Source organism: Notamacropus eugenii, chromosome 4 (assembly GCF_028372415.1).
Source record: "Notamacropus eugenii isolate mMacEug1 chromosome 4, mMacEug1.pri_v2, whole genome shotgun sequence".
Classification (NCBI taxonomy): Eukaryota; Metazoa; Chordata; class Mammalia; order Diprotodontia; family Macropodidae; genus Notamacropus; species Notamacropus eugenii.
Window position 1 is genome coordinate 258,338,374 of NC_092875.1, and position 23,869 is coordinate 258,362,242.

The 23,869-nt window shown below is 36.3% G+C and overlaps 1 protein-coding gene across 1 annotated transcript in view; it reads right to left on the reverse strand.

The window, feature by feature from the left end:
• Positions 1 to 1,319: 1,319 nt before the first annotated feature.
• B4GALT6 (beta-1,4-galactosyltransferase 6) overlaps positions 1,320 to 23,869 on the reverse strand; it is a 92,158-nt gene continuing 69,608 nt past the window's right edge. Inside the window, exons 6-9 of the mRNA XM_072604478.1 lie at positions 20,088 to 20,275; positions 9,318 to 9,440; positions 5,974 to 6,075; positions 1,320 to 5,184 (exon numbers count right to left, since the gene is read on the reverse strand). Coding sequence (XP_072460579.1) covers positions 5,037 to 5,184; positions 5,974 to 6,075; positions 9,318 to 9,440; positions 20,088 to 20,275 — 561 coding nt within the window. The 3' untranslated portion in view covers positions 1,320 to 5,036. The remainder of the gene's footprint in view (positions 5,185 to 5,973; positions 6,076 to 9,317; positions 9,441 to 20,087; positions 20,276 to 23,869) is intronic.

A 23,869-nucleotide genomic window follows, 5' to 3' on the forward strand; every position in this document is an offset into this window, starting at 1 on the left:
AGAAGAAATATATTCGAGTAAGACATGACTCTATGAGTGTGAACAAGTCACTTGACCTCTCTAAATATCAGTCTCTTCACTTATAAAATGGGAATAATGTTGATACTACCCATGTCACAGGGTATTATATAAATATTAAATGCTATACAATATAGTAATTATTACCTAGCATATAAATCACTGACGTCTCTAGGTGTTATAAGAACTGTCACATAGTTTAGACCAAAATCTTGCCACATATTACCAATAGAAAAAAAAATACAATGAAGGGCTCTTGGTGTTTAAATGATCCCTTAAATATTTATGCTTTTTATGTGAAAGCTATGGAGTAAATATAAGACAACTTGATATACTGAAGTGTACACGATAAAGACACATTAAGAATGAACATGTGGGCAAGACAGAGTCTTTCAATGGCCCCGAGACAATTCTCCTAAGATTTGTACCTGTACCAATGAAATCACAAGAGGGAGGGAGGGAGGGAGGAAGGAAGGAAGGAAGGAAGGAAGGAAGGAAGGAAGGAAGGAAGGAAGGAAGGAAGGAAGGAAGGAAGGAAGGAAGGAAGGAAGGAAGGAAGGAAGGAGGGAAGGAGGGAGGGAGGGAGGGAGGAAGGAAGGAAGGAGGGAAGGAAGGAGGGAGGGAGGGAGGAAGGAAGGAAAGAAGGAAGGAAGGAAGGAAGGAAGGAAGGAGGGAAGGAGGAAGGGAGGGAGGGAGGAAGGAAGGAAGGAAGGAGGGAGGGAGGGAGGGAGGAAGGAAGGAAGGAAGGAAGGAGGAAGGGAGGGAGGGAGGGAGGAAGGAAGGAAGGAAGGAAGGAGGGAGGGAGGGAGGAAGGAAGGAAGGGAGGAAAGCGCCAGACAGAACTCAAAACAACGGGATGGAAGTTGAAGGAAAATAGATTTGGGCGTTAGGTAAAGAAAAACTTCTTAAGAATCAGAGCTATACTAAAATAGACTGGCCTATTTTAGAAGGTGGATGGCTCCTCTCAAGACTGAGGTCCTCAAAGGCTGGATGACCACTTTTCAGAAGTGTCATAGAAGGGGTTGTTCTCCACATGCAGGTTTGACTAGCTGACCTCTAAGGTCCTTTCCAACGGTGAGATTTGTGATCATATGCCCTGTTAGAGATATATGATCAAGATGAGATCTTTCCATTTATCTAAGTAAAACTACAGGAGCCAAGAGCTAGAGAGTCCATATTTGGTTTTGTTACTATTTGATGTCCATCAGACCATGCACAGAAAAGTTCATTTGGAGCTTTAAAAATGAGAATAAATCATACTGATAAGACAAAGCATCTATGAGAAAAAATTAAATCACACAAAATCTTTAGAACATTATATTTCATAAAAGACAATGATAAAAAAGTACAAACATTTTCATGAAGAGCAAAATGAAAGCCATAACATGATACTCCACAGTAAGTTCCCAGCATTTCAGTGCATTTTTGTAAAAGCCTTTCACACCTTTATACATAAAAGTCTTTTAAGTACACTTTCTCCTGATATACACCATTGCATCCTTTTCACTTTTCTTCACTAGCACACTCATGATTCCACTGCAACAAGACTAGTTGTCTATTCCTTGGTTGAGAAAAATAAAAATGAAACACAATGCAGACCGGTAAAGATCAAATAAAATGAGAAACATTTTTCATTCACTTGTCAGAATGTCCTCCCCAAAAAGGGAGGACGTTCTACTGATTTTTTTTCCATTTTGGTTTAAAATGGAAATCAACGATTTGGCAGGAGCATAGTAGAGACAGTCTTTCAATAAGCAATCACTTTTTCATGCAAACTGAGTGGATAAGGTACAATCATTAATCCCCCCCACCCTGCCAAATGTAGGAAAGAGAATTTGAAAACTGAATTTTTCAAGTTCATAATATCTTATATTTGGCATGGGTTTATTTTCCTATTTCTATCAAATGTAGAAACCAGAAAAGATGGAATTTTATACTTAAATTGTGAATTAGAAAAGAACTTCAGCAGCAGACAGACCACATGTACAAAACTTTGCTCACAAGTAGGCACACCAGTCTTTACATTTCCTTTTTGTAAAAGGCACTATGTTTACTCCTGCTATCGTGCAGTGAACACGAAGGACAATTTAAAATCATACCCTCAAGGTAGTCTTTTTAAAAAATCCTGGATTGGTATTTAGAGTATGTAAGTTATTGAACAATATCCTTTATATTCTTTTAATAAGACAGACATAATTTAAGCCAAAGCAAAACTGACTTGACTGATTTAAGAACACATTGTTGTACACGAGTAGATTCACATACTATTTTAATTTCTCTGGAGTAAATTAGGGCGTATTTACCTATAATTAAGCAACTGGGGAAAGTCTGATCCACTAGTACTGCACCACATCCATGTTCACTGTTTTAACTATAAAACCTATTCTCCAGATTTTTTACAAAAAGGTACATACAATTTCCAACTACATGTACCTGAACATTTCCAAACAGTTTGAAAACTAAAAGAAGAGTCATGTCAAAAAAATATACACAAGTCAAACAAACACAACAGACACCTCACAGTATTATATTTTCCTTAATACGGCAGCAGATGCATTTAAAGGAAAACACCAAAATGTTGGCAACTCTTAATTTTAAAAGTTTAAAGTAAAAACCTGTAAGATTTCACCTGCTTAAAACATTCTAAGAAAAAAAAGTGTTTCTTTAATGAGAAATAGGAGCCTGTATTAATTCTCTCCATTTGCAACCTCATTCCACAATTGTCAGTATATTTACTAACTTATTTTGTTCCCAAAAACAAAAAACTTGGTGTATTGTGGGTCTTGATAAATGCTATTTTTCCATCACAGTTTCATTTGTTTTATAGAAGAAAATATATTTGATATAAGAGAAAAATGGTCAGAGAATAAAATTCTCAAAGCACTTTAAACAACCGTTTAAAAAAGTTTGGCTGACATTTATTTATGCCATGGAAGGAAGTGAAAATGAAATATATTAAAAATAAAAAACATTTCCAAACAACACAACAGAAATAAATTTATCTCATCTCCTAACTTTCTTCCAAACAACTTTCTGTTTTCTCAGAGTTACAGGCAACCTAATGATTTTTAAGATTTGGGTTATGATCCTTTGTGCTGTCAAGGTTGCCAGAGCAAAAATTACTTTAAAGTTACACTCACAACCTGAGACGACCCAACCATGGATCTTTTCTGAGGCATCCATAAAGCAAATATTCAGGTGTAAATAAGGTTACATGTTTTCTAATTCCGCAAATACCTATTTTGTTTGACATTCATCATAACATCTAGGGAATTAAAAAAAATCTTTGGTTCAAGAAATTCTAAATGACTATGACTGACAGCTGTCAAAAAAGGTAGCATGTTGGTACAATGTGCTTCAACATTGAAAAGTTCACTTAAAATTAAAACTAAATATATCATGTTTCTAAATAAAGTGAAACCTTTTTATCACCCTAGTGTTAGAGACTTGACTAACACCTACTTATGAACTGTTTTATATCAGGTGTTTTCTAAATGCAGTTATGGGGGAAGGAGGAATGACATAATTTGACTCATCTCTAAATCAATTTCATGGCAAGCTCTTTTATAACAGGGTTCTGTACATGAATGGCAAATATAATTAGTAATACCACATGAATGATCCTTAAAGTGAATGATACAGAAAAGGCAGTGTGGTATGGTTACATGAGGACTGGACCAAGTCAGGAGACCCGGCCTTGATTCTGCCCCAGTTACATGATCTTGGGCAAGTCAATTTATCTCCACCTCAGTGTCCTCACCTTGTAAGATGGGGAAGTTGGATTAAATGATCTCTTAGGTCCCTTTCCAGCTATAATTTTCTGAATATATAAAATGTAGACTGAATCAAACTTTAAAAATATGATAGGTCCTTCTAACATTTATATCCACAAAATAGAAAGTTTAATTCTTTTTTTAAACCCCCAGATTGATTAGCATAACACAAGCACTGCAGGGTTTCCCATAATTCATTCTTTAGAAACAACAACAAAACTATAGTGGTGGTGGCTTTTCTTTGAAATTAAGACTTTTTTGGCTCTTTTGATTTGGGATTAAAAGTGCTATTCACTAGTAATAAAAAAAACGCTACAGTGTACAAACACCCAGAAACTTGAGAACATTGTTTTAGGCACAGAATCCCTGACACTAACACTAGTGGCACATGTAAAGATGCTTAAAATAAGAGGTCCTTTATATAACGATATATAAGAACTTTTAAGATTTTCTTCGTATTACCCATGCAATATGCATAAACAATATGGTTGTGATTCAGCAGAACTAGATGAAAAAGTGAGCAAGGAAATTACATAAACCCTGCAGGAAGGGAACTACTTATTTTCTTTCCCTTTACCATTATCAGCATCTGATGAAAGCTATGAATCTGTCCAATAAAAAAGGCTGGAGGCCTAAAGCTCAAAACTAGTATAACAGTTTACTGTCGTAGCTGGCCATCAATTATCAACAGTTCCTTCATTTCGCATAAGGGTTAACCTCTGTTTGGTAACAAATTTACATTGCTTCTTCCATGCAAATTAAAAAAAAATTCCTACAAAAAACAAATAAGGGCATGCAGAATTTCAATACATTATTATATTTAAAAGTTATTTGACCACATAAATTTACATCTCACATATTTACAAAACATTTTAAAAGGAAATAAAGCATTCACTTAAATTAAAATCAGTTTTTAGTATAAAATTTTTTTCTTGTACAAGAGAGCTCTCACTCCTAAGCAATGGTATCTGTTTTCTGCAGTGCTATCCATGTATATAGCAGAGCGGTTTCTTAACACAGAGAATATAGTGAAAGAAGGCTTGACTTGTTAATCGTTCCATGCTGTAAACATTGAGTATTGGCTGCTGGCATTTCTTCTTTTCGGCATACAGTGCACTATCATTTACTTTACTTCTTTTCACACATCTCTCAATAGCCAAAAAGCCCCTATAAATATTTCCCACCAGTGCACACCAAGCTTCTAGTCCAGTAGTCCAGTTGGTCTTGCAATAAAATCCATTTTTTTCAGTAGTCTTGAACAGGAGCTAAATCTGGAGTGAGGTTTACAGTGATGTTTTTATACAGCCTACTGATCAGTATTTTAGGAGTATATATTAAATTGTTCAACCCATCAATGTACTGACGCTCTCTTGAATACCGTAGCAATTTATATCTGCAGAATGAGAAAGTACAAAAAATATGGTGAAACGCTTAGAAAGAAATACAACAATATCTTTGGATCCATTTTACATCGAAAAGATGAGATTTCTTTGACATATTAAAAAAACCAAATAATTAAAAATTCATAAATACTTCTTCTTAGCCCAAATAATGGCTTTATAACTACAAACATTTTGCATTTTCAAAAGTTAAAAAAAAGTTGCCCTTTTACCGTGTAATAATCCTAGGTAATTAAACGACTACCATTCTTACTTGTGCCATTATTTTTATCAGATTTACACAGAACCAATAAAGAAAAATAAGTTTTATGTTTACACCTTTGCCTCTGATTGAGATTCATATGTTCCTTATCATTCAATACCAGATTGTTTTTTATTTAGAAACACCTAAAACACCTAAAACAAATTGGGAGCTTTCTCCAATCTTGATTTATAATCTAGTCTACTGAATGGTATATGACTTAATTGACACATTCTTGAGAAATCAGGATACAAGATCAAGTTTAGAAAGAAAACAAAAACCAATGAAACATTATGAATTTGTCTAGATATGTTGAAGAACCATCATTTTTACTAAAAGTAAATGCTATGTGTTTTTTTTTATTATAATGAGGAGGGTGTCATTTTTCATTTGATAAAGAATGGTAATTTTTAAATATTTAAGCAAAATCTTTCTTAGAGGATTTTATCAACATACAAGTAACTCTTTTAAAATGCTTCGTATAGAGTTATGACCATCTAATTGGAACACTTTATATTCAGATTTCTAAATGTGAACTTACCGTCCTAAAAACTGGACCTCCCCTCGATGATGATGAGGAATGGACTTGTATTTTCCTAAGTCTCCCTCAGGTCTTGTTACATTATATCCAGCATAATGAACTCTACAGTTCAATATATGTGGAGAGGAAAATATAAGAAAGGCAAACTTTACACATGAAAATCAGAACTGTTTTCAATTTAAATATCCAAAGCAATTCTGAGGAATCTGTTTGTATTCCTAGGTGTTACACTAGACTGCCACTATAGTATGTTCCCCGCTTTTTTTTTTTTAAAGGTCCAGGAAGCAGAAAGAGAAAGGTAATTATCAAAGAAGAGGTAGGAATCAGTTCATGGCAAAACATTTATAATCACCCATAGGATGGATTCAGAAACACTGGAAGTCTGTCCAACAGAGTTTAGGAGACCACAGGTATAACAGTCCATTGCATTCAATTCAACAAATCTTTTTATCAGAACATTGTAATGTCATGAACAATTTTGTCCATTCTAACAATGGTCTAATCTGGCTTACTTCTGCATCTTTTTTGAGCTTTCTGTATGGTATGGATATGTCTGAAGAGAACAGAACTTGTCTTTCTACCACCTAAAGAATGATTACAGTAATTCTCTGCTTAATATAAATTCCCTTTTAGAGCCTAGACCTGTGACTTCATTGCCACAAGAAACTCCTGGTAAGAAAGTTTCATCTACCCAATGCTAATTCCTCTCCTTTCAAGCAATCCCATTCCATCCCATCTTTCCCAAAGATTGTCTCCTCTGTCATCCCCACCTCTCATTTATTTTCAATCTCTCCCTCTCTGCTGGCTCATTTCCTACTGCCCATGTTGCGCCCATCCTGAAAAAACAAACACCTACCTGCTTTGATCCTTCCATCCCTGCTAACTGTTGTACTGTATCTCTCCTACCTTTAATGACGACAAAGACCATCTACAATAGGTACCTCTAACTTCGGTCTCACTTTCTTCTTAACCTGCAATCTAGCTTCCAACCTTATCATTCCACTGAAACTATTCTCTCCAAAGTTATTAAGGGATGCCTTCTCAATCCTCATACTCCCTGACTTCTCTGTAGTCTTTGGCACTGGTGATCATTTTCTTCTCCTAGGTACTGTCTTCTGTCTAGGTTTTTGGTACACTACTTTCTCCTGTTTTTCCTTCTATCTATCTGACTACTCCTTCTCTGCATCCTCTGCTGGATCCTCTTCCAGATCACACTCACTAACTGTAGATGGCCCTCAGGGTTCTACTCTGGGTCTTCTTCTCTTTTCCCTCTATGCTATTTCACTTGGTAATGTCATCCCATGGATTTAGTTGCCAAATCTATGCTGATGATTCTCAAATCTACCTGTTCTACCCCAAATTCTCTGCTGACCTCCAGTCTTGCATCTCCAACTGTCTTTCAGACATCTCAAACTGGATGCCCAGTAGGTATCTTGAACTCACTATGTCCCAAATAATACTCATTATCTTTCCTCCATCTTCACCTTCCCTATTACTGTAGAATATCTTCCTTTAAGTCCCTCAGGCTCACAACATAGGAGTCATCTTGTATTCCTCACTAACTCTTAACCCCATATCCAATCTGTTGCCAACACTTTTTCAGTTTCTCTTGAATATGTTCCCTCTCCACAGTCACTTCAACCACTCTAGTACAGGCCCTTGTTGCCTCATACCTGGATGACTGCAATAGCCTGTGGGTGGTTCTGCCTGCCTCAGGTTTCTTACTACTCCAACTTATCCTTCATGCAGCCACTAAAGTGGTTTTCCTAAAGTGCAGGCCACTCATATCATCCCACTCAAACTCTAGTGGATAAAATATAAATGCCCTGTTTGACATTCACAGCCTTTCATAACCCACTCTTCGCCTACCTTTCCAGTCTTCTTAGACCTTACTCATAACACATAATTTTCAATCCAGTGACATAAGCCTCCTAACTATTCCTTGAATAAGATACTCCATTTCTCAACTCTAGGAATTTTCTCTGGCTGTTTACCATGACTAGAATGCTCTCCCTTCTCTGCTCTGACTACTGACCTGTCTGGCCATCTAAAATCTCCCCTTCTAACAAGAAACCCTCTTAAAATTCATGGCCTTCTCTCTGTTAATTGCTTTCTATTGTCTCAGGGATACAGCTTCCTTTGTAAGAATTTATTTATATGCTATTTCCCTGGTGAGATTGCCTCGAAGGCAAGGAGCACAGTTCCTGAAGCAAAGGAGGTACTTAATAAAGGTTTATTGATTATTTGTGATTTTCATTAAAATAGGGAGATCTGTGATGTCAATTGATTCAGAATATTCAAGGAGGATGAAAGAAAGACCATTAGATTTGGTGATAAGGAGGTCTTTAGGAATCTTGGAGAAATTAGTTTCTATCCACCAAGAAAGGATTGGAAAGTAATACACCAATGGAAGCAACAAATAGAGACTTTCTTTCATGAAACAACTCATCAGCTTTGAAAAAGAAAGCTCCACAAAGCCACAATCTACTGATTTGCTAATGAAAACATTGGCTAGTGAAAAGTTAATATCCCAGGAGATATTAATTTTTGAATACTAAATATTTCAGTCAGATTTATGTATTGCTATCTTGTTCAATTATGGACAAGTGTTACTGAGGTAGATCTAAAAAGAAAGGCTGGTAAATGCAGGAGACTGGAAAAAAGAAATTCCATCTTTTTTACTGTGTTCTCACTGCTTCCCTTTCCTCAAATACAGAAAAGAGGTTAGAAAATGATTACCTTGAAGCAAAAGTAAGATACGTTAAAGTGGTCTGAATTTGATGAGAATTTAGCCATGCAACTAAAACTTTTGGGACCACTTCTGCTACGGTGGAACTGGTAAAGTGGGCAGGACAAAGCAGACAATCCTAATGCCAGTTTGAAAAAAAAAAGCATCTGCTGACAGGTTTGGAATACAACATGGTATTATTATTATTAATGCTGATGATTATCTCCTGTTTTGATAGTTCATCCTGCTAACTTTACCTCTAGGACTTAGTTTTTTCTTATGTAACATAAGAGGATTGGACAAATTTTTACCTATGGGGTATGTTCCAATTGTATATGAGTCTAATAGCTTTTTAAAAGATGCTAGTTTCTGATATCTAGGAGGCCAATATTTTTCAAAGAATGGTAATTCAACTTCATAAAAGACAATTTACACAACCTAAAATTCCCTTTCTAGTAAACTTTTTTAAACCACTTCTATTTCATTAAATGAGGGATGGCTATAAGAATCACAAATATAATCATTCCTTTTTCTCTCGGTTCCCATTAGTTTGATAGTAAAAAGAGATTTGGATCCTTGCATGAAATGAAGAACTGACAAGAGTCGAGCAACACACCTATTCCAGAGATCATCATCTTCTCCTCCCCATCCCCAGAAGGCATTAGGAAATCCATTGATCTTTGTAAACTGCTCCACTGTCAGTCCACTCACACCACCAAAAAACTCATTATATGGAAGACTGAAAAAGAAAGGAGGTAAAATTTCTTCTAAGTAATAAAATTTACCTAGTAATTTTACGTACAAATCAGTTTTCAGTTTATAAATGTGTAAGCAACTAGGGAGAGGTAGGGAATAAACTTATTTTCATGATGAAAAACTATCAATTTTCCTGATATTAGCTCTAGAATAAAAGTTTTAAAAATGCTCATAAGAACTTATTATTATATACATTAAAATATATAAATTTATAACTAAGAATTATCAATAGTAGAATACTTCATACTACAGTAAAAGGAGAAAAAATGCCATTCAGATGCACTAAGTCACAAAACTAGAACTGTAAAAAGTAATTGTAACTGTATTTGTAATTTTAAAATTATAATTGTATTGGTGCAATTTTATTTTTAACTTATGTAATAAAGTATTTCCATAACACAGTATAACAAAAAAGAGAATTGCACATGAAACTACAAATCTATTATGTGCAGCATGATATTCCTTTTAAATATATAATAAAATTATCATGTAAATTTTTTTTCCTTTTTTTCCCTCCTCACCCCCCACAGATGGCTACTGTTAGATACAAATACGTGTGTATGTAAAACCATCCTAACCATACTTCTATTTATCAGTTCTTTCTCTGGACACAGATAGCATCCTTCTTCATATTTTCTTTGTAGTTAATTTTGGTATTTATAACAGTCAAAATTACTTATTCATTCAAAGATGTAAAACAATATTGCTGTTACTATATATACAATGTTCTCTTGGTTCTGGCCATTTTGGTCTTTATTATTTTACTCAAGTCTATCCATGTTTTTCTAAGATCATCAAGCTCATCACTTCTTATAGCACAATAGTCAAGTGCAAGTCATGTCATCATTATTTCTCTGATGTCACGGTCTTCTTCGAAAACGAAGGATGAACACACACAGATTCAAGTACTTGTAATATTGGTTTTTTTCCCAGACCTCAATACTCAGTGTTCAAAGTATCTACTTGCTTTTTTTGTGCTAAAATTAAATTCTTACCAAGTCTAAGCTGCTAAGCACCTGCTGATATCACAGTTCTGTTAAAAGGTGTACTTTCTGAGAACAGGAATTGTTTTGTTTTTGTCTTTATATCCTCAGCTCCTGCCACAGTAACTGACATACAAGAGGTGTTTAATAAACATTTATTTGATCACATTGATAAAATACAGAAACATTATTTAATAGAAAACTAATTTGCTGTGTAGAGCAGGAAAAATCAAAATGAAGATGAACAGCTAAATAAATTTATTTAGCCCAGTTTGATTATTTCTACACCACTCCTGAAAACTGGTCATAAATCAGATATTTTACTGATACTGAAATGGGAACTATTCCAAAAGCACAGATGAATGGTCACTGACATTTTGAGGTGTCGATGCTTGGAAAAATACAGTATGACTTAGAGAAAACTTCGAGAAATGTTGAAGTCATTGCATGGGAGCAGGAGGAAGAAGGATGGATTTTTCCTTCCAAATAATAATATTAAGAGTTTATACAGTTATTATTTATATGCAATATCTCATTTGATTCTCACAACCATGGAAGTAATTAACATTAATGTCCCCATTTAACAGATAAACTAAATTTAGAAAGGTAAAGTGACTCCCTCCCAACTACTAATCAATTAACATTTATGAAGTGCTTACTACATGCCAGGCATTGTGCTAAGGGTCTGGGACAGGATTCAAACACAGGTCTTCCTGACTCCAAGCTTAGCACTTTTCCCATTATGCCATGATATCTCTACACAAACTTGGATTGGCTATTTCTTATTTATTTTGAGAAAGGAATTTAGAAAAAAATACAGTGTATATTTTTAGTGTACTTTACAGCCTCTAGGAAAGTTCTTTCCTGATTCCTCATTATGACATCAAGGTAACCATAGATTCTTCAACTCAATTCAATTCAACAAATATTTATTAAGAGTCAACTATGTACAAGATGCCAGGGACACAGAGAACCCAACCCCCTCCAAAAAAAAGGTCCCTGACCTCAGGAAGCTTAATATTCTACTAGGTGGTGCCTATATAGGGACAAACACTAACAGATTCTACCAAGATGACAAAGCAACAGGCAGGCAGCAGTCTATACATGTTTTCTAAAGGCCAGCCTAACTACAGAGAGAAAGGTTCAATACCTGTAGGATGGCTACTATGAGATGTAATTCTTTGGTCACATCAACCCATGAAACAAAGGAAACTACAAAATGGTTTTTAGTCCTGTGATTCCTCTTTGGTCTCCTAAGCCACTGGAAAAAGACAAAATGATGAAGAATGCCCAAAGAGGTAGAAACTGCTCTGGCTGATGGAGGCCAGTTATAAACTGAACCATTCCTATTTCCTACCTCTTCACTTGGGTGTAAATGACCCCTCCTTTATTTTTTTATCAAGTCAACAGCATTTAGGCATATAGCCTCTGTGGCTATCAGAGACAGGAACAAAGGTCTTATCTTCACAGCAGCATACTTAGTAGTGGCAAAGAAGTTGAAACAAAGTAGGTATTCATCAATTGGGGAATGGTTTAGCAAACCTAGATGAATGTAGTGGGATATTATTTTGTACTAAGAAATTATTAATATAAAGAATTTTGAGAAGCATGGGGAGATTTTATGAACTGAGAGTGAGACATACAGAACTAGTAACAGACACAAAGACTACAGCAATTTCACAAAAGATCCCTAAAAGGAAGCTTAAGAATCTGAAAAACCCTAACGTTCTAAGAGAAACTAATGATGAAACATACTTCTCACCTCCTTGCAAAGAGGCCAAGAGCTAACAGTGCATATATTCGACAGTGTATCTAGTATTTCTTCCTTGAGTTTTCTTTCTTACAAGTGATGATTAAATCTCAAAGTGGGAGTAGTGACTCTATGTAAAAACAAAAGGAACAGATATATTTTTTAAAGTGAAGTTTTTTTCCTGTTTTTTATTCCCCTCTGATGAGGAATTATAGTAGGACTTTAGTGGAGATGCTGTGTGCAGAGTAAATGCTGTGAATTTAAAATTCCTGGCCTTACTTTTCTAAGTTTTTGTTTCCCTGGTAGAAACAATTTGTTATATATTTTATCCAGCTGCTATGCACATAAGAGTCTTTGACCTCACTTTTTATCCTTTTTTTACCCATCTTCTAGTATTTCTCCAGGTAAATCAATGAGGGTCTCTGGGGTACTAATTATTTGTTATGCCTAGAAGTCACAGTGATGAAGCTGAAGTCAGAGTTATTTGAATGATCAGGCCAGGCACTTGACTCTTTTTAAATCATCCAGCATCTTCACAGAGGGAGTAAATGGAACCACTTCATGAAGTAACGTTTTGTTTATACAACAATCATGAGTGGTATATTAAATTTAAAAGCATGGCTTACTGAAGCAGTAATTCCATACTGACTAAACAAATTTAGCTTTGAATATTTTTCTTGTTCAGTTGTTTTTCAGTTGTGTCCAACTCTTTATGACCCCATTTGGGGTTCTCTTGGCACATGCTAGAGTAGTTTGCTATTTACTTCTCCAGCTCATTTTACAGATGAGGAAACTAAGGCAAACAGGGTTAAGTGACTTGACCAGGATCACAGTTAGTAAGTCTGAGGTCGTATTTGAACACAGGTCCTCTTGACTCTAGGGCTGGCACTCTATCCATTGTGCCACTCAGGTGTCCTCTGAATGTTTAATTTTTGTTAGAAAGGATGCTACTTGCTGTTCAACTTCAATAATAGGAACAGATCACATTTGTGTACAGCTTTAAGGTTTCACAACGCACTTTCTGCAAAAGAACACTATGAAGTAGTATTTATCTCCATTTAAATGTTAAGGAAACTGAGGTTCATAGAAGTTCAGCAACTTACCAATGACCACTCAACTATTATGTATCACCTGAACCAGGTTTCCAGGCTCTGCAGTCAGCACTCTTTCCACTACACACTAAGTTGCAACGCTAAATTTATAAACCTTACTGAGACCCTCATATAGTTGTATTAAGATCACCAAAAACTGCAAGGGACTTTAGACACTCTTCCAATCCAACTCCCTCATTTTATAGAACTGAGGCCCAGAGAGGTTGAGTGATTTGCCCAATGTCATGCAAGTAGTAGGTATCTAGGACAGGATTTGAATTCAAGTCTTTTACTCCAGAACTAGTGCTCTTCCATCTCCTGTTGAGTGACCATGGAACAAGACAGAACTGCGCCCTACTAAAATATTTCAGTTCAGCCAAAACATGTCTACTCTGTACTAGCTGCCTTAAGAAGCCGTAGACCTACAAGGTTAGGTACAACAAAGACCTTACCAAAGGAGCTTACGACCTAATGGGGAGCCAATACACATACACACAGAACTACACTAAAAGGAAAAAGTATAATTGTGGGCAAAGAAGTAGTCCAGGCAAAATTCAATGAGACATCTACATAGAGATTCCAGCCTCAGCAAGAGAGCCCATGGTCACACAGCCAGGGCTTAAACCTAATTCTGTCTCCAAGTCACTTCTCTTTCCAATTACCTACTTCATTTACTTGTTTACAATACTGATTTTTATAAACAGCAATCAGAACACCCATGACCTTCATAGGAATACTTCTTTCAACCCTATATTCTATGGTAGTCAGACTTTATCACAAAGTTTGGGAGTCCACAATTTTAAAAGAATAAGGAAACCTTGGACAGAATGCAGAAGAAAAACCCTCAGTGATGAAATGATGAGAATCTATAAAGAAATATTAAAGAAACTGGGACTCTTCAATCCCAAAATAATGGTAATAGATAATGTGCATATGATAGGTAACCAGCTATTCTTTATCTTCAAAAAAGAGAAGCAAGAGGGGAATGTATAAAAGTATAAGAGAAAAGATCTAAATTAAATATGAGGAAGAACTTTCTAAGAGAGGATTTGCAGGGTCACTAAATTAAGCTCAATTTAATTCAACATTTATTGAGCTCCTAATGTGTGCCATTCAAAAGGTAAAACCAAATGGTCCTTGCCCCGAAGGAGATGCATTCCACTACAGGGAAACAACACCTACGTAGAAAAAAATTACAAAGCTACATAAAATAATTCACATGGGAGTGAGGTTGTGCAGTCACAAAGCAACTTCTGAGAGAGATCAGGATAGATTTTCTATAAGGAGTAGCCCTTGAACTGAGCTTTGAATTCTAAGATGTAGATGGAGGGCATTCCAGGCATGGTGGACAGCTTATGCAAAGGCAGAGAGATGGGGGATGAAATGTTATGTATAGGGAGCAGCAAGTAGTTGGTTTCTCTGAAGCACAGACAAGAATAGTGTATAGTAAACCTGGAAGTGTAGACAGGAAGCCAACTGTGAAACAGAAGAGCTTATATTTTATCCTGGAGGCAACTGGAGTTTCAGTAAGGAGTATCATATGATACTTTAGGAATATCAATTTGGCAGCTCTATCTATAAAGGATCAATTGTTGAGAAGAGACAAAAATAATAGCCAGCATTTACACAGAGCTTTAAGGTTCCCAGAGTATTTTGCCACTGTAAACTCATTTGTAGCTAGGTGACGCTTAGAGCGCTGGGCTCCTGCCTCAGGAACTTACTAGTTTTCTGACCTTGGACAAATCAGACTGTATGTTCCTCAGTTTCCTCATCTGTATGAGGATAATAATAGCACCTGCCCTCATGAAGTTGTTGCAGCATTTGGCACTGCTGATCACCTTATCCCCTGGGATACTCTCTCTTCTTTGGGTTTTTATAACATAGCTCTTTCTTCCGTTTGCTTCAGTCTGTCTGGTTGCTCCTTTGATAGAACATACACGTCACACCCATTCAACAATCACATAATGCATGTAATAAATATAATGCATGCATAACAAACAGCACATTGCACATGCGTGATATTATGTTATCTAACATGTTCTGATTTTCTAACACATTAGATTGTCCAGTCCAATCACTAATGTTCAAAGCCCTTATCAAGGTTTACACCGAATCTATCATATTGGGGATGGGGAGCTGGGATGGGGGAAGTGTGCAGAGGAGAACCATGAAAAGCATGGAAAGAACCCAAAATATTACTCCACTTATTCTTCCTACTATATTACAGAGTTCACAAGGATGGAATCATGCCTTTTTACTTTTCCCAGTGTGCAATACAGTACACTGCAAGTAATAAATTCTTAATACTTATTAAATTGAATATTCCCTGGAGAATGTCAGGGCTCTTTAGGACAGACTATATCCTGGATCCTTTCACCTAGAAGGTACCACCTATTCACCTCTTAGAATCCCTGGTTTCCTTGAAGACTCCCTGTATCACCTTAAGATTTTGATTTTTTCTCTTAATTGATGATAAAGGGAATTCAGAATTTCTTATGTAATTTTGTTTTGGGGTTTCTATTCTGCATTATTATTTGTTACCTTTAATCAAACAATATAGCATTTTATATCTGTGTGTGTATGTGTGTGTGTGTATGTCTGTGTGTATATATATGGCATACCTATACCAGCTACAGATACTGATACCATCTTCCAGTGCTTGTCCACAGAACTTTAATTGCTTTCTCAATTTCACATGGCTGTCAAAGTGGCATGTTTCTACAACAGTTGTCTGAGTTTGTCACTTCCCTACTAAAGAAGTTCTGTGGTTCCCTATTGCCTTTAGGATAAAACTCCTCTCTCTTTCTTTAAAGCCCTTTACCATCTGGACCTGGGGCATCTAGATGTCACAGTGATTACAGTGGGCCCTGGAGTTAGGAGAACCTGAGTTCAAATTCGGCATCAGACGCTTATTAGCTGTATGACCTTGTGCAAGTCACTTAACCCTGTTTGCCTCAGTTTCCTCATCTGTAAAATGCGCTGGAGAAGGAAATGGTAAACTACTCCAGTATCTCTGTCAAGAAAACCCCTAATGGATTCATGAAGAGTCAGACACAACTGAAATGTCTGAACAACCACCATGCTGATCTAACCTACCTTTCTAGGCTTAAGAATTACTCTACTTCACTCACATATGCTATATTCCAGTTAAATTAGCCTGCTTGCTGCAGCATTGCCCCAATCTCCCATATATTATTTACCCTGTACTTAATTTGTGTGTACATCTACACATGTCTACATACATATAAACAGTACATATATACACACACACAAATGCAATCCACCATACTGTTATATGTATATATGCATAACATACAGTATGTACACATATACACACACAAACACTCATATATGAATACATATGATCCACCACACTATGTTATAGTATATAGGCATAAGTACAGCAAATACGTACAACCCATCTCACTGTTATATGTATATATGCACATATACAGTACATACAAACACAAACAATCTGTCACACTATGCTTTTAGGTAGATTCCTGCTTTGAGTGGGGGGCTGGGGTAGATAAGCTCTAAGGTCCCTTCCAATTCTAAGATGCATCGTCTGTCCTCCATGCCTCTACTACTCTCTCTTCTCACTGAGGCCTCTTAGAATCCAACGCTTCTTCAAAATTCAGCTCAAGAACAACCTTCTGGGGGAGGCTTTTCTTATGCCCTGCCCTCAGCTGCCACCCGTATGCATTTGTAGGTACCTATGTTATGTATGTATTAGAACGTGAGCTCTCTGAGGGCAGGAACTGGCTTGCCTTTGTTCTACATTCTCAGCACTTAGCACACAGTGAACATTTAATAAATGATTGTTTATTTATTGATTAGAGACTTAGCTCAAGCAGCACCTTCTGCATGAGGCAGACAACCCCTCTACCCCATCTGCTAGTGCCTCTCCCCGAAATGCTACCTTGGTATCTGCACTGTTTATCCATTGTATATACCTACGTCTCTAGAATGTCCCAAAAGTTTTAGTATAATTTAAAGCTTTACTAGGTTAATTAATTTCTGAAGACATAACTGTAGGGCCTAGAATTCTAGTGTCTGGTAGTTGCCTGCTGATTCATCTGTAATGGTAAGGGAATTTGAGGATCTTCCCTGCCCTTTAATAGGCCCATGTGACCTGCTTTGAGCTCTGGCCCAGGCTACAGACTGAGTCACATGCAGCTGATGGTGCTAAGAGCTTGCTGAATGAGTGCAGCAGGAAGGTACAGCAGGAAGAGAGAGTGAGGCAGAGGTGGGAGACAGCAGGCAGGGCAGAGCAGAGCAGCTAGTGTGAGTGAGAGGGGGAGTGATTTTGTCTAAGGAAGCTGGTTTGTGGTGAGGCCTGCTGGAGGGAAGACTTGGGGATGGCCGTGTTCCCTGCATTGAGAATGTGTATAGATTTCTATGTTACTATGATGGATTTGGCTTCCTGGTTTCATCTTTAAGGAAGAGAGTTTATATTTTGCAAATTTATTCTGGAAACACGCATGCATATCCATAGCAGCTGCAGTGGATATTGCATTGGCATTACATCTTCTCATAGATTCAAGGCTCCTGAATATGCAAGGAGCTAGAGAAAAGCCCTGAGTGAATGTTAAGTTTTAAAGCCAGACACCCTGTATATGTGAATGTTGTCTCTCTCATTAGAATATATGCTCCTTGAAAGCAGGGTCTGTTTCACTCCTGTATTCATAACCCTAGTACTCAGTACTATGTCTCCTCGCATGTTATAGGCACTTAATAAATGCTTGTTTATTGTTTGTTAAGAGACTGGGATACTGTGGAACTGACAGGCAGGGAGGTATATGGGTGCCATAGATCTAAAATGTGATAGTTCAGTTTCTTAGATCATATTGCTGAGAGAATAGCCAATAATGAATTGGTTAATTTCAGGAAAGACTACTGCTTTGTCAGTGTTCGGCAAAGTTTGAACCTAGGCATTATTTGGGATGGAGAATGTTGGGTGAGGAGCATGTTACTGGGCATGGAAAAACATCTGGTGTGAGCTGGGGAAGAGATGACAACTGGGAATTATAGGACAGCTGTGATATTACCCATAATGTTGCTCTCTGGTATCCCTCTTTATATCATCATTATTAATGGGGAGGGGGGGAACCTGAGGGAGGAGTCTAAGTGTTGGCAACTGTCCAGGTTGTATCTGGTAATGCTACTGAACAATCTCTAGTAGCAAAGCCCAGTGCAGAGTACAAGAACACCTGAAGCTATGGGTTCAGCAGGTAATAATGCCTGTCCACATTTTATCAGTGAAGCCTGCTGCAGCTCCCATTCATAGAAAGAGGTACTGGCAATAGTAATTGATCTATATAACTTATCTGTCAATTTCCCAGATCCCAGGAGTTCACATCTATGAATAAAGAGCTTCCTGGAAAAAACAAAAAGAGGTGTTTGTTCATGGCCTGAATTTCTGGTTTAACACTTCTGAGCCAGTCTTTACCCTTGAGAGCAGGGGCTCTTAATCTGGGTTCCATGGAAACAAATTTAAATGGGAAAATAATTACATCTTTATTTCAATATGACTGGTTTCCTATATGGTCCTATAATATGGTAAAGAATTTTATATGACAGAGGAAAAAGCTAAGAAGCAATATGGCAAAGAGTTCAGAAGAAAGATAGATTAGGAGGATCTCGTGGCCCAAAATTCTACTAGGCTAAGTAAACCAAGGAAGGATGGAAGTTAACAAGTATGCTATCAAGTTGTCAAGTAGTCTGATCTAGTCCACAGTAGTTGCCTGCTGATTCATCCCATAGAAGCAAGACTTGTCAATGTCCAAGTGCAGAACAAAAGTCCTTCATGAATGTTAAGTTCTTTACTATTGTACCTACATACTGCTTTTGTAAAACATGTGTTTTCAACTTTTTGGGGGCCATGGACCTATTTGGCAATATGGTAAAACTTATGAACCACTCAGAAAAAAATGTTTTTATACATATAAAATAAAATCCATAGACTCAACCAATAATAAAAAAATAAAGATGGAGTTATTTTCCCATCCAAATTCATAGATCCCCTGGATGAACTGACCATAGCTGAATTCTAGGAACACTGACTAGAATTCATGTTAGATGAGAATCAGCTGAGAGAACTGGAGATGTCTGAAAAAGAAGACTCATAGGGAACATGATAGTGGTTTTTCAAGTGTGAAAGGCTGAGAAGGAGAGATGAGAATCATTTGGATTAGAACCAGAAGAAAAAACTAAGAGTATTGAACAAAAGTTGCAAAGAGGTAAAATTAAGAAAAACATAAAGAAAAATTTCCTGATACTAATTGCTATACAAAAATAGAGTAGACTGCTTCAGAAAGTACTGGGTTTTCTCCTCACTGAAGATCGTCAAGGAGGGGCTACATGCCCATTTTGTCACATAAGTTGCCACATAAGGGAAAATTCTTTCCCTTGCTAGCTAGGTGGAACAGAGGATGGAGTGCTGAACTAGAAGTCAGAAAGTCCTGAGTTCAAAATCTCTTTTCTAGTTGTGTGACCCTGGACAAGACACTTATTTATCCTCTTTCAGCCTCAGTTTCTTAATCTGCAAAATGAGGATAATAATAACACCTATTTTACAGGGTTGTCATGAGAACCAAATGAGACAATATATGTTAAATTCTTTTCAAATCTTTTAAAGCACATTATAAATGTCAGTTTCCATTTTTTTCATTTAAGAGTGGAACTACATGACCACTAATTATTTTCCAACTTTGAAATCTTTGACTGTGACTTGAGCCCTAATGCTATTCAGTTATTACTGATATTTTATATACATTTTCTCAAGGAAATTGTATATTACTCACATGTACATGTATTTGTCCAGTTTTGCTGCAAAATGACGTGGCATTTCACCACATCCATAATAGTTTCGGTCATTTTCTGGTAAATGATCCACATCATGAAAAATTATACAATCCCAAATCATATCTTTCATAGCTTCTTTAAATCCAACGTTAAAGAGCATTGCACGATTAAAAGGTTGGGTGCCAGTCTTTAAGAGAAAACAAAAAGAAGACAAATTATAAGAACAAGAAAAATAGACAAGATTTATCATACTAAAGAGGAAATTAATTTATTATGAAACTTCAAGTTCAAGATCTTTGTGATATTCATTTCTTTGTAAAACTCACCAGTGAAATGACACTAAAATAGAAAAAAAAAATTAAAACAGACACCATTCCCTGATTGAGTGGTATATAAAAATAATAAACACTTCAGAGTATAAACACTCAAGTACTTCTCAAAATTAACCCAAACCATATTTGAGCACATTGATAATCAAATGAAATTGAATAAAAGTACTTCTTCCATCTGAACAATCAGCTGATACTAAGTATTTGTTAATTAAGTTACCACTGGGTTCTATTGAGTCAAAATGGAGCACTTTATTTTTCCACAAAATTTTCCAAGTTTTCTAGTATATTCAACAACAGAAATCTCTACTTTTGACTTGAAAATGTAGCTAGAAATTAAAAGTGGAGCTTTTTTATATTAATGGCACAAAGATTTTATGGTTTATTATACTACTGATAATAAAAGCCAACTACTTTCTGTTATTGGAAATATTTTTAATTGATTTATTTTTAGTTTATAACATTCAGTTCCATAAGCTTTTGAGTTTTAAATTTTCTCCCCCTTCATCCCATTCCCCCCTCCCCAAGACAGCATGCAATTTGATAAAGGCTCTACATATATACATTCATATTAAACATATTTTCACATTAGTCATGCTATAAAGAAGAATTATAACCAATGGAATGAACCCTAAGGAAGAAGAAACAAAACAAAACAAAACAAAAAAGACAGACAGCAAACAGTATGCTTCAATCTGCATTCAGACTGCATAATTCTTTCTCGGGATGTGGATGGCATTTTCCATCATGAGCTTTTGGAGTTGTCTTAGAACCTTGCATCACGGAGAAGAGCCAAGTCTATCAAAGTGAGTCATCGAACAATGTGGCTGAATGGAAGACATTTTGAAGTCATTTAATTAGCATTCATTATGTGCTTACTATGTGCAGAGTGCTATGCTGAGAACTATGGATACAAAGAAAGGCAAAAAACAGGCCCTGCTTGTAAGGAGCAAACATTCTAATTTACAACGGTGTAAATATCTAGGTTCATATAAGATATAAACAAAATATATGAAAGCAATTTGAAAGAAGTCTCATGTAGATGGCAAGAATTATGTTGATGTTAAAGGAACCCTAAGACATTAAGAAGAAATAGTGAGGGGTCAAATAATTCCGGGGATGGGGGACAGATATGGGCACAGAAATAGGAAATGGAGGAATGTGTTTGAGGAGCCATAAGTAAGCCAACGTAGTTAGAATGTAGGGTCCATGTGAGAAGTAAGGCATTAGAAGGCCAGAACGTAGGAAGGAGCCAGGATAGGAAGAGTTTTAAATGTCAAACGAAGGACTTCTTATTTGATCATGGAGGTAATAGGGAGCCACTGGCGTTCATTGAGCAAAGGTTGCCACAGTTTGCCTGTGTTTTAGAAAAGACAAGTTGGCAGATGAGTGGGAGATGGATTAAATTAGAGAGAGATTTTGGGCAGGTAAACCAACTGGAAGAGTATTACAGTAGTTCAGGCAAGAGATGGTGAGAGCCTGACCTATGGTGGTTAAGTAAGTAGAGAGAAGGGGAAATATATAAGAGATGCTGCAAAAGAAGAAATTATAAGATTTGGCAATAAATTGGATATAATGGATTAAGAATAAAGAGTCAAGGACTATAATAAATGTATGGACCCAGATTACTAACCATTGACAACGTTAGAAAAGGCACTTTCTCATTTGTTTTTTTAATTACTGACAACATTAAAATATAAACAGGGTTTCCCAAAAGTCATAGTCCAGCTTTAAAGTGTACTAAGATTTTGGGGACATCCTGTACCTTAAGTGATAACTGACATTAATATAGTTCTTTGAGGTTTGCTGTAAATTTGACAAGCATTTGGTAATTACAAAGGACTGTGCTAATACATTTATAAAGAATTACTATGCAACAACTGCCCTCATGGAAATAACATTGTTCTAAAACATTTCCTGATGAAAATGAAAGAAGTTACAAATGAATGAAATAGAAAATATGTTCAACACTGAAATCACTGGAGGAAAGCTAAAATGCTCACATAAGTTCATCTTGGCTCTTATCACAAACCTGTGGTGATTAGAAATCACACAACTTTTGTCTTCCTTGTTCAACAAAATGGTAATATGAACAAACAAGTCATACATGAAATCTCTGTCCATTGTCTAATTATTCTGACAACTCATAAATGATGAAGATCATGGATAGAATAAGGTTACACACTACCAGTCAGGTGGTTCTGACGATTAATAGTCACCTTAGATTCTATGCCCAAACAGAAGACCACATCACAACTTAATTATTTTTCAGATTATTTCCCAATGGGTCTAAATCAATCACAAATATCACTGAGTCTCAAGAGAGCCTGCCTGTATAAAGGTAAAAGCTATTACTTTCCCTGGTTCTGAGGTGTCAATAGAATATATTACCCTGAAATTTTTTCTCACATCCAGCAAACTGGCAAAAACTATCAAAAAATGGAAAAAGTCAATGTTAGAGAGGTTGCAGAATGATAGGAACACTACTATATTGTTGGTGTAGCTATAAAATGATATAACCATGCTGAAAAACAATTTGGAATTATGTAAAGAAAGTGACTAAAATGTCCATGCCCTTTGGACTGGTGACTCCATTAGTGGGCTACCAAGGAAACCATTGGAAGAATGTCCTCAAATACATTAAAATATGTAAAGCAGCACAAAAAGTGAAGCAGATGTCCATCAACTGGGAAACAGCTAAACAAAATGTAGTATGTGAATGTAATGGAATATTAATATGATGTTAAGAAATGATATGTGATGAACAAAGAGAAGCATGGAAAGATCTATATGAACTTAGGAAAATGAAATAAGCAGAGCCAAGAAAACATCCATAGCAACTACAACAATATAAATAGAAAATACTATGCACTCAAATGTAAGTGTGACAAAATTATAAAAATCAAGAGGGATTTCAATGAAGAGATAAAAGAGAACACATCCCTTTGTGGAGGTAGGAGATCCACCGGTGTTAAACACAGAACATGTTTCAGGTGTTTTTTCAATGTACTGATTTTTTTCCTTTCTAAAAACAATATTTGTTTCAATATATACATTGGTTCTTTGGGAGGGAGAGAGGGAGAGATACTTTGGATAACTATTATGATCAAAATAATTTTTTAAATGAATGGTATAGGGGATTGGATTTTCAAGAGAAGCAAATAACAGGCTGATGGATGTGACACAGTATGCTGACAACTGTGGCTACGTCAGTAGTAGGTCAAGAAGGAAGTGGCTTCCTTCCTGAGAAGGAAAGAGACTGGAACTAGATGATGATGATGGTGGTGGTGGTGATGGTGGTGATGGTGGTGGTGGTGAAAATCAACATTACAAGCTGGCTATGTTATAATTAGAAAGATGCACATTTCATGTGAATGGGGAACAAAATTTAAGAAAGAAAAGGCAGAAACATTTGTACAAACAAGGATAGAAGTTCCTGAGTTTTTCCAGAA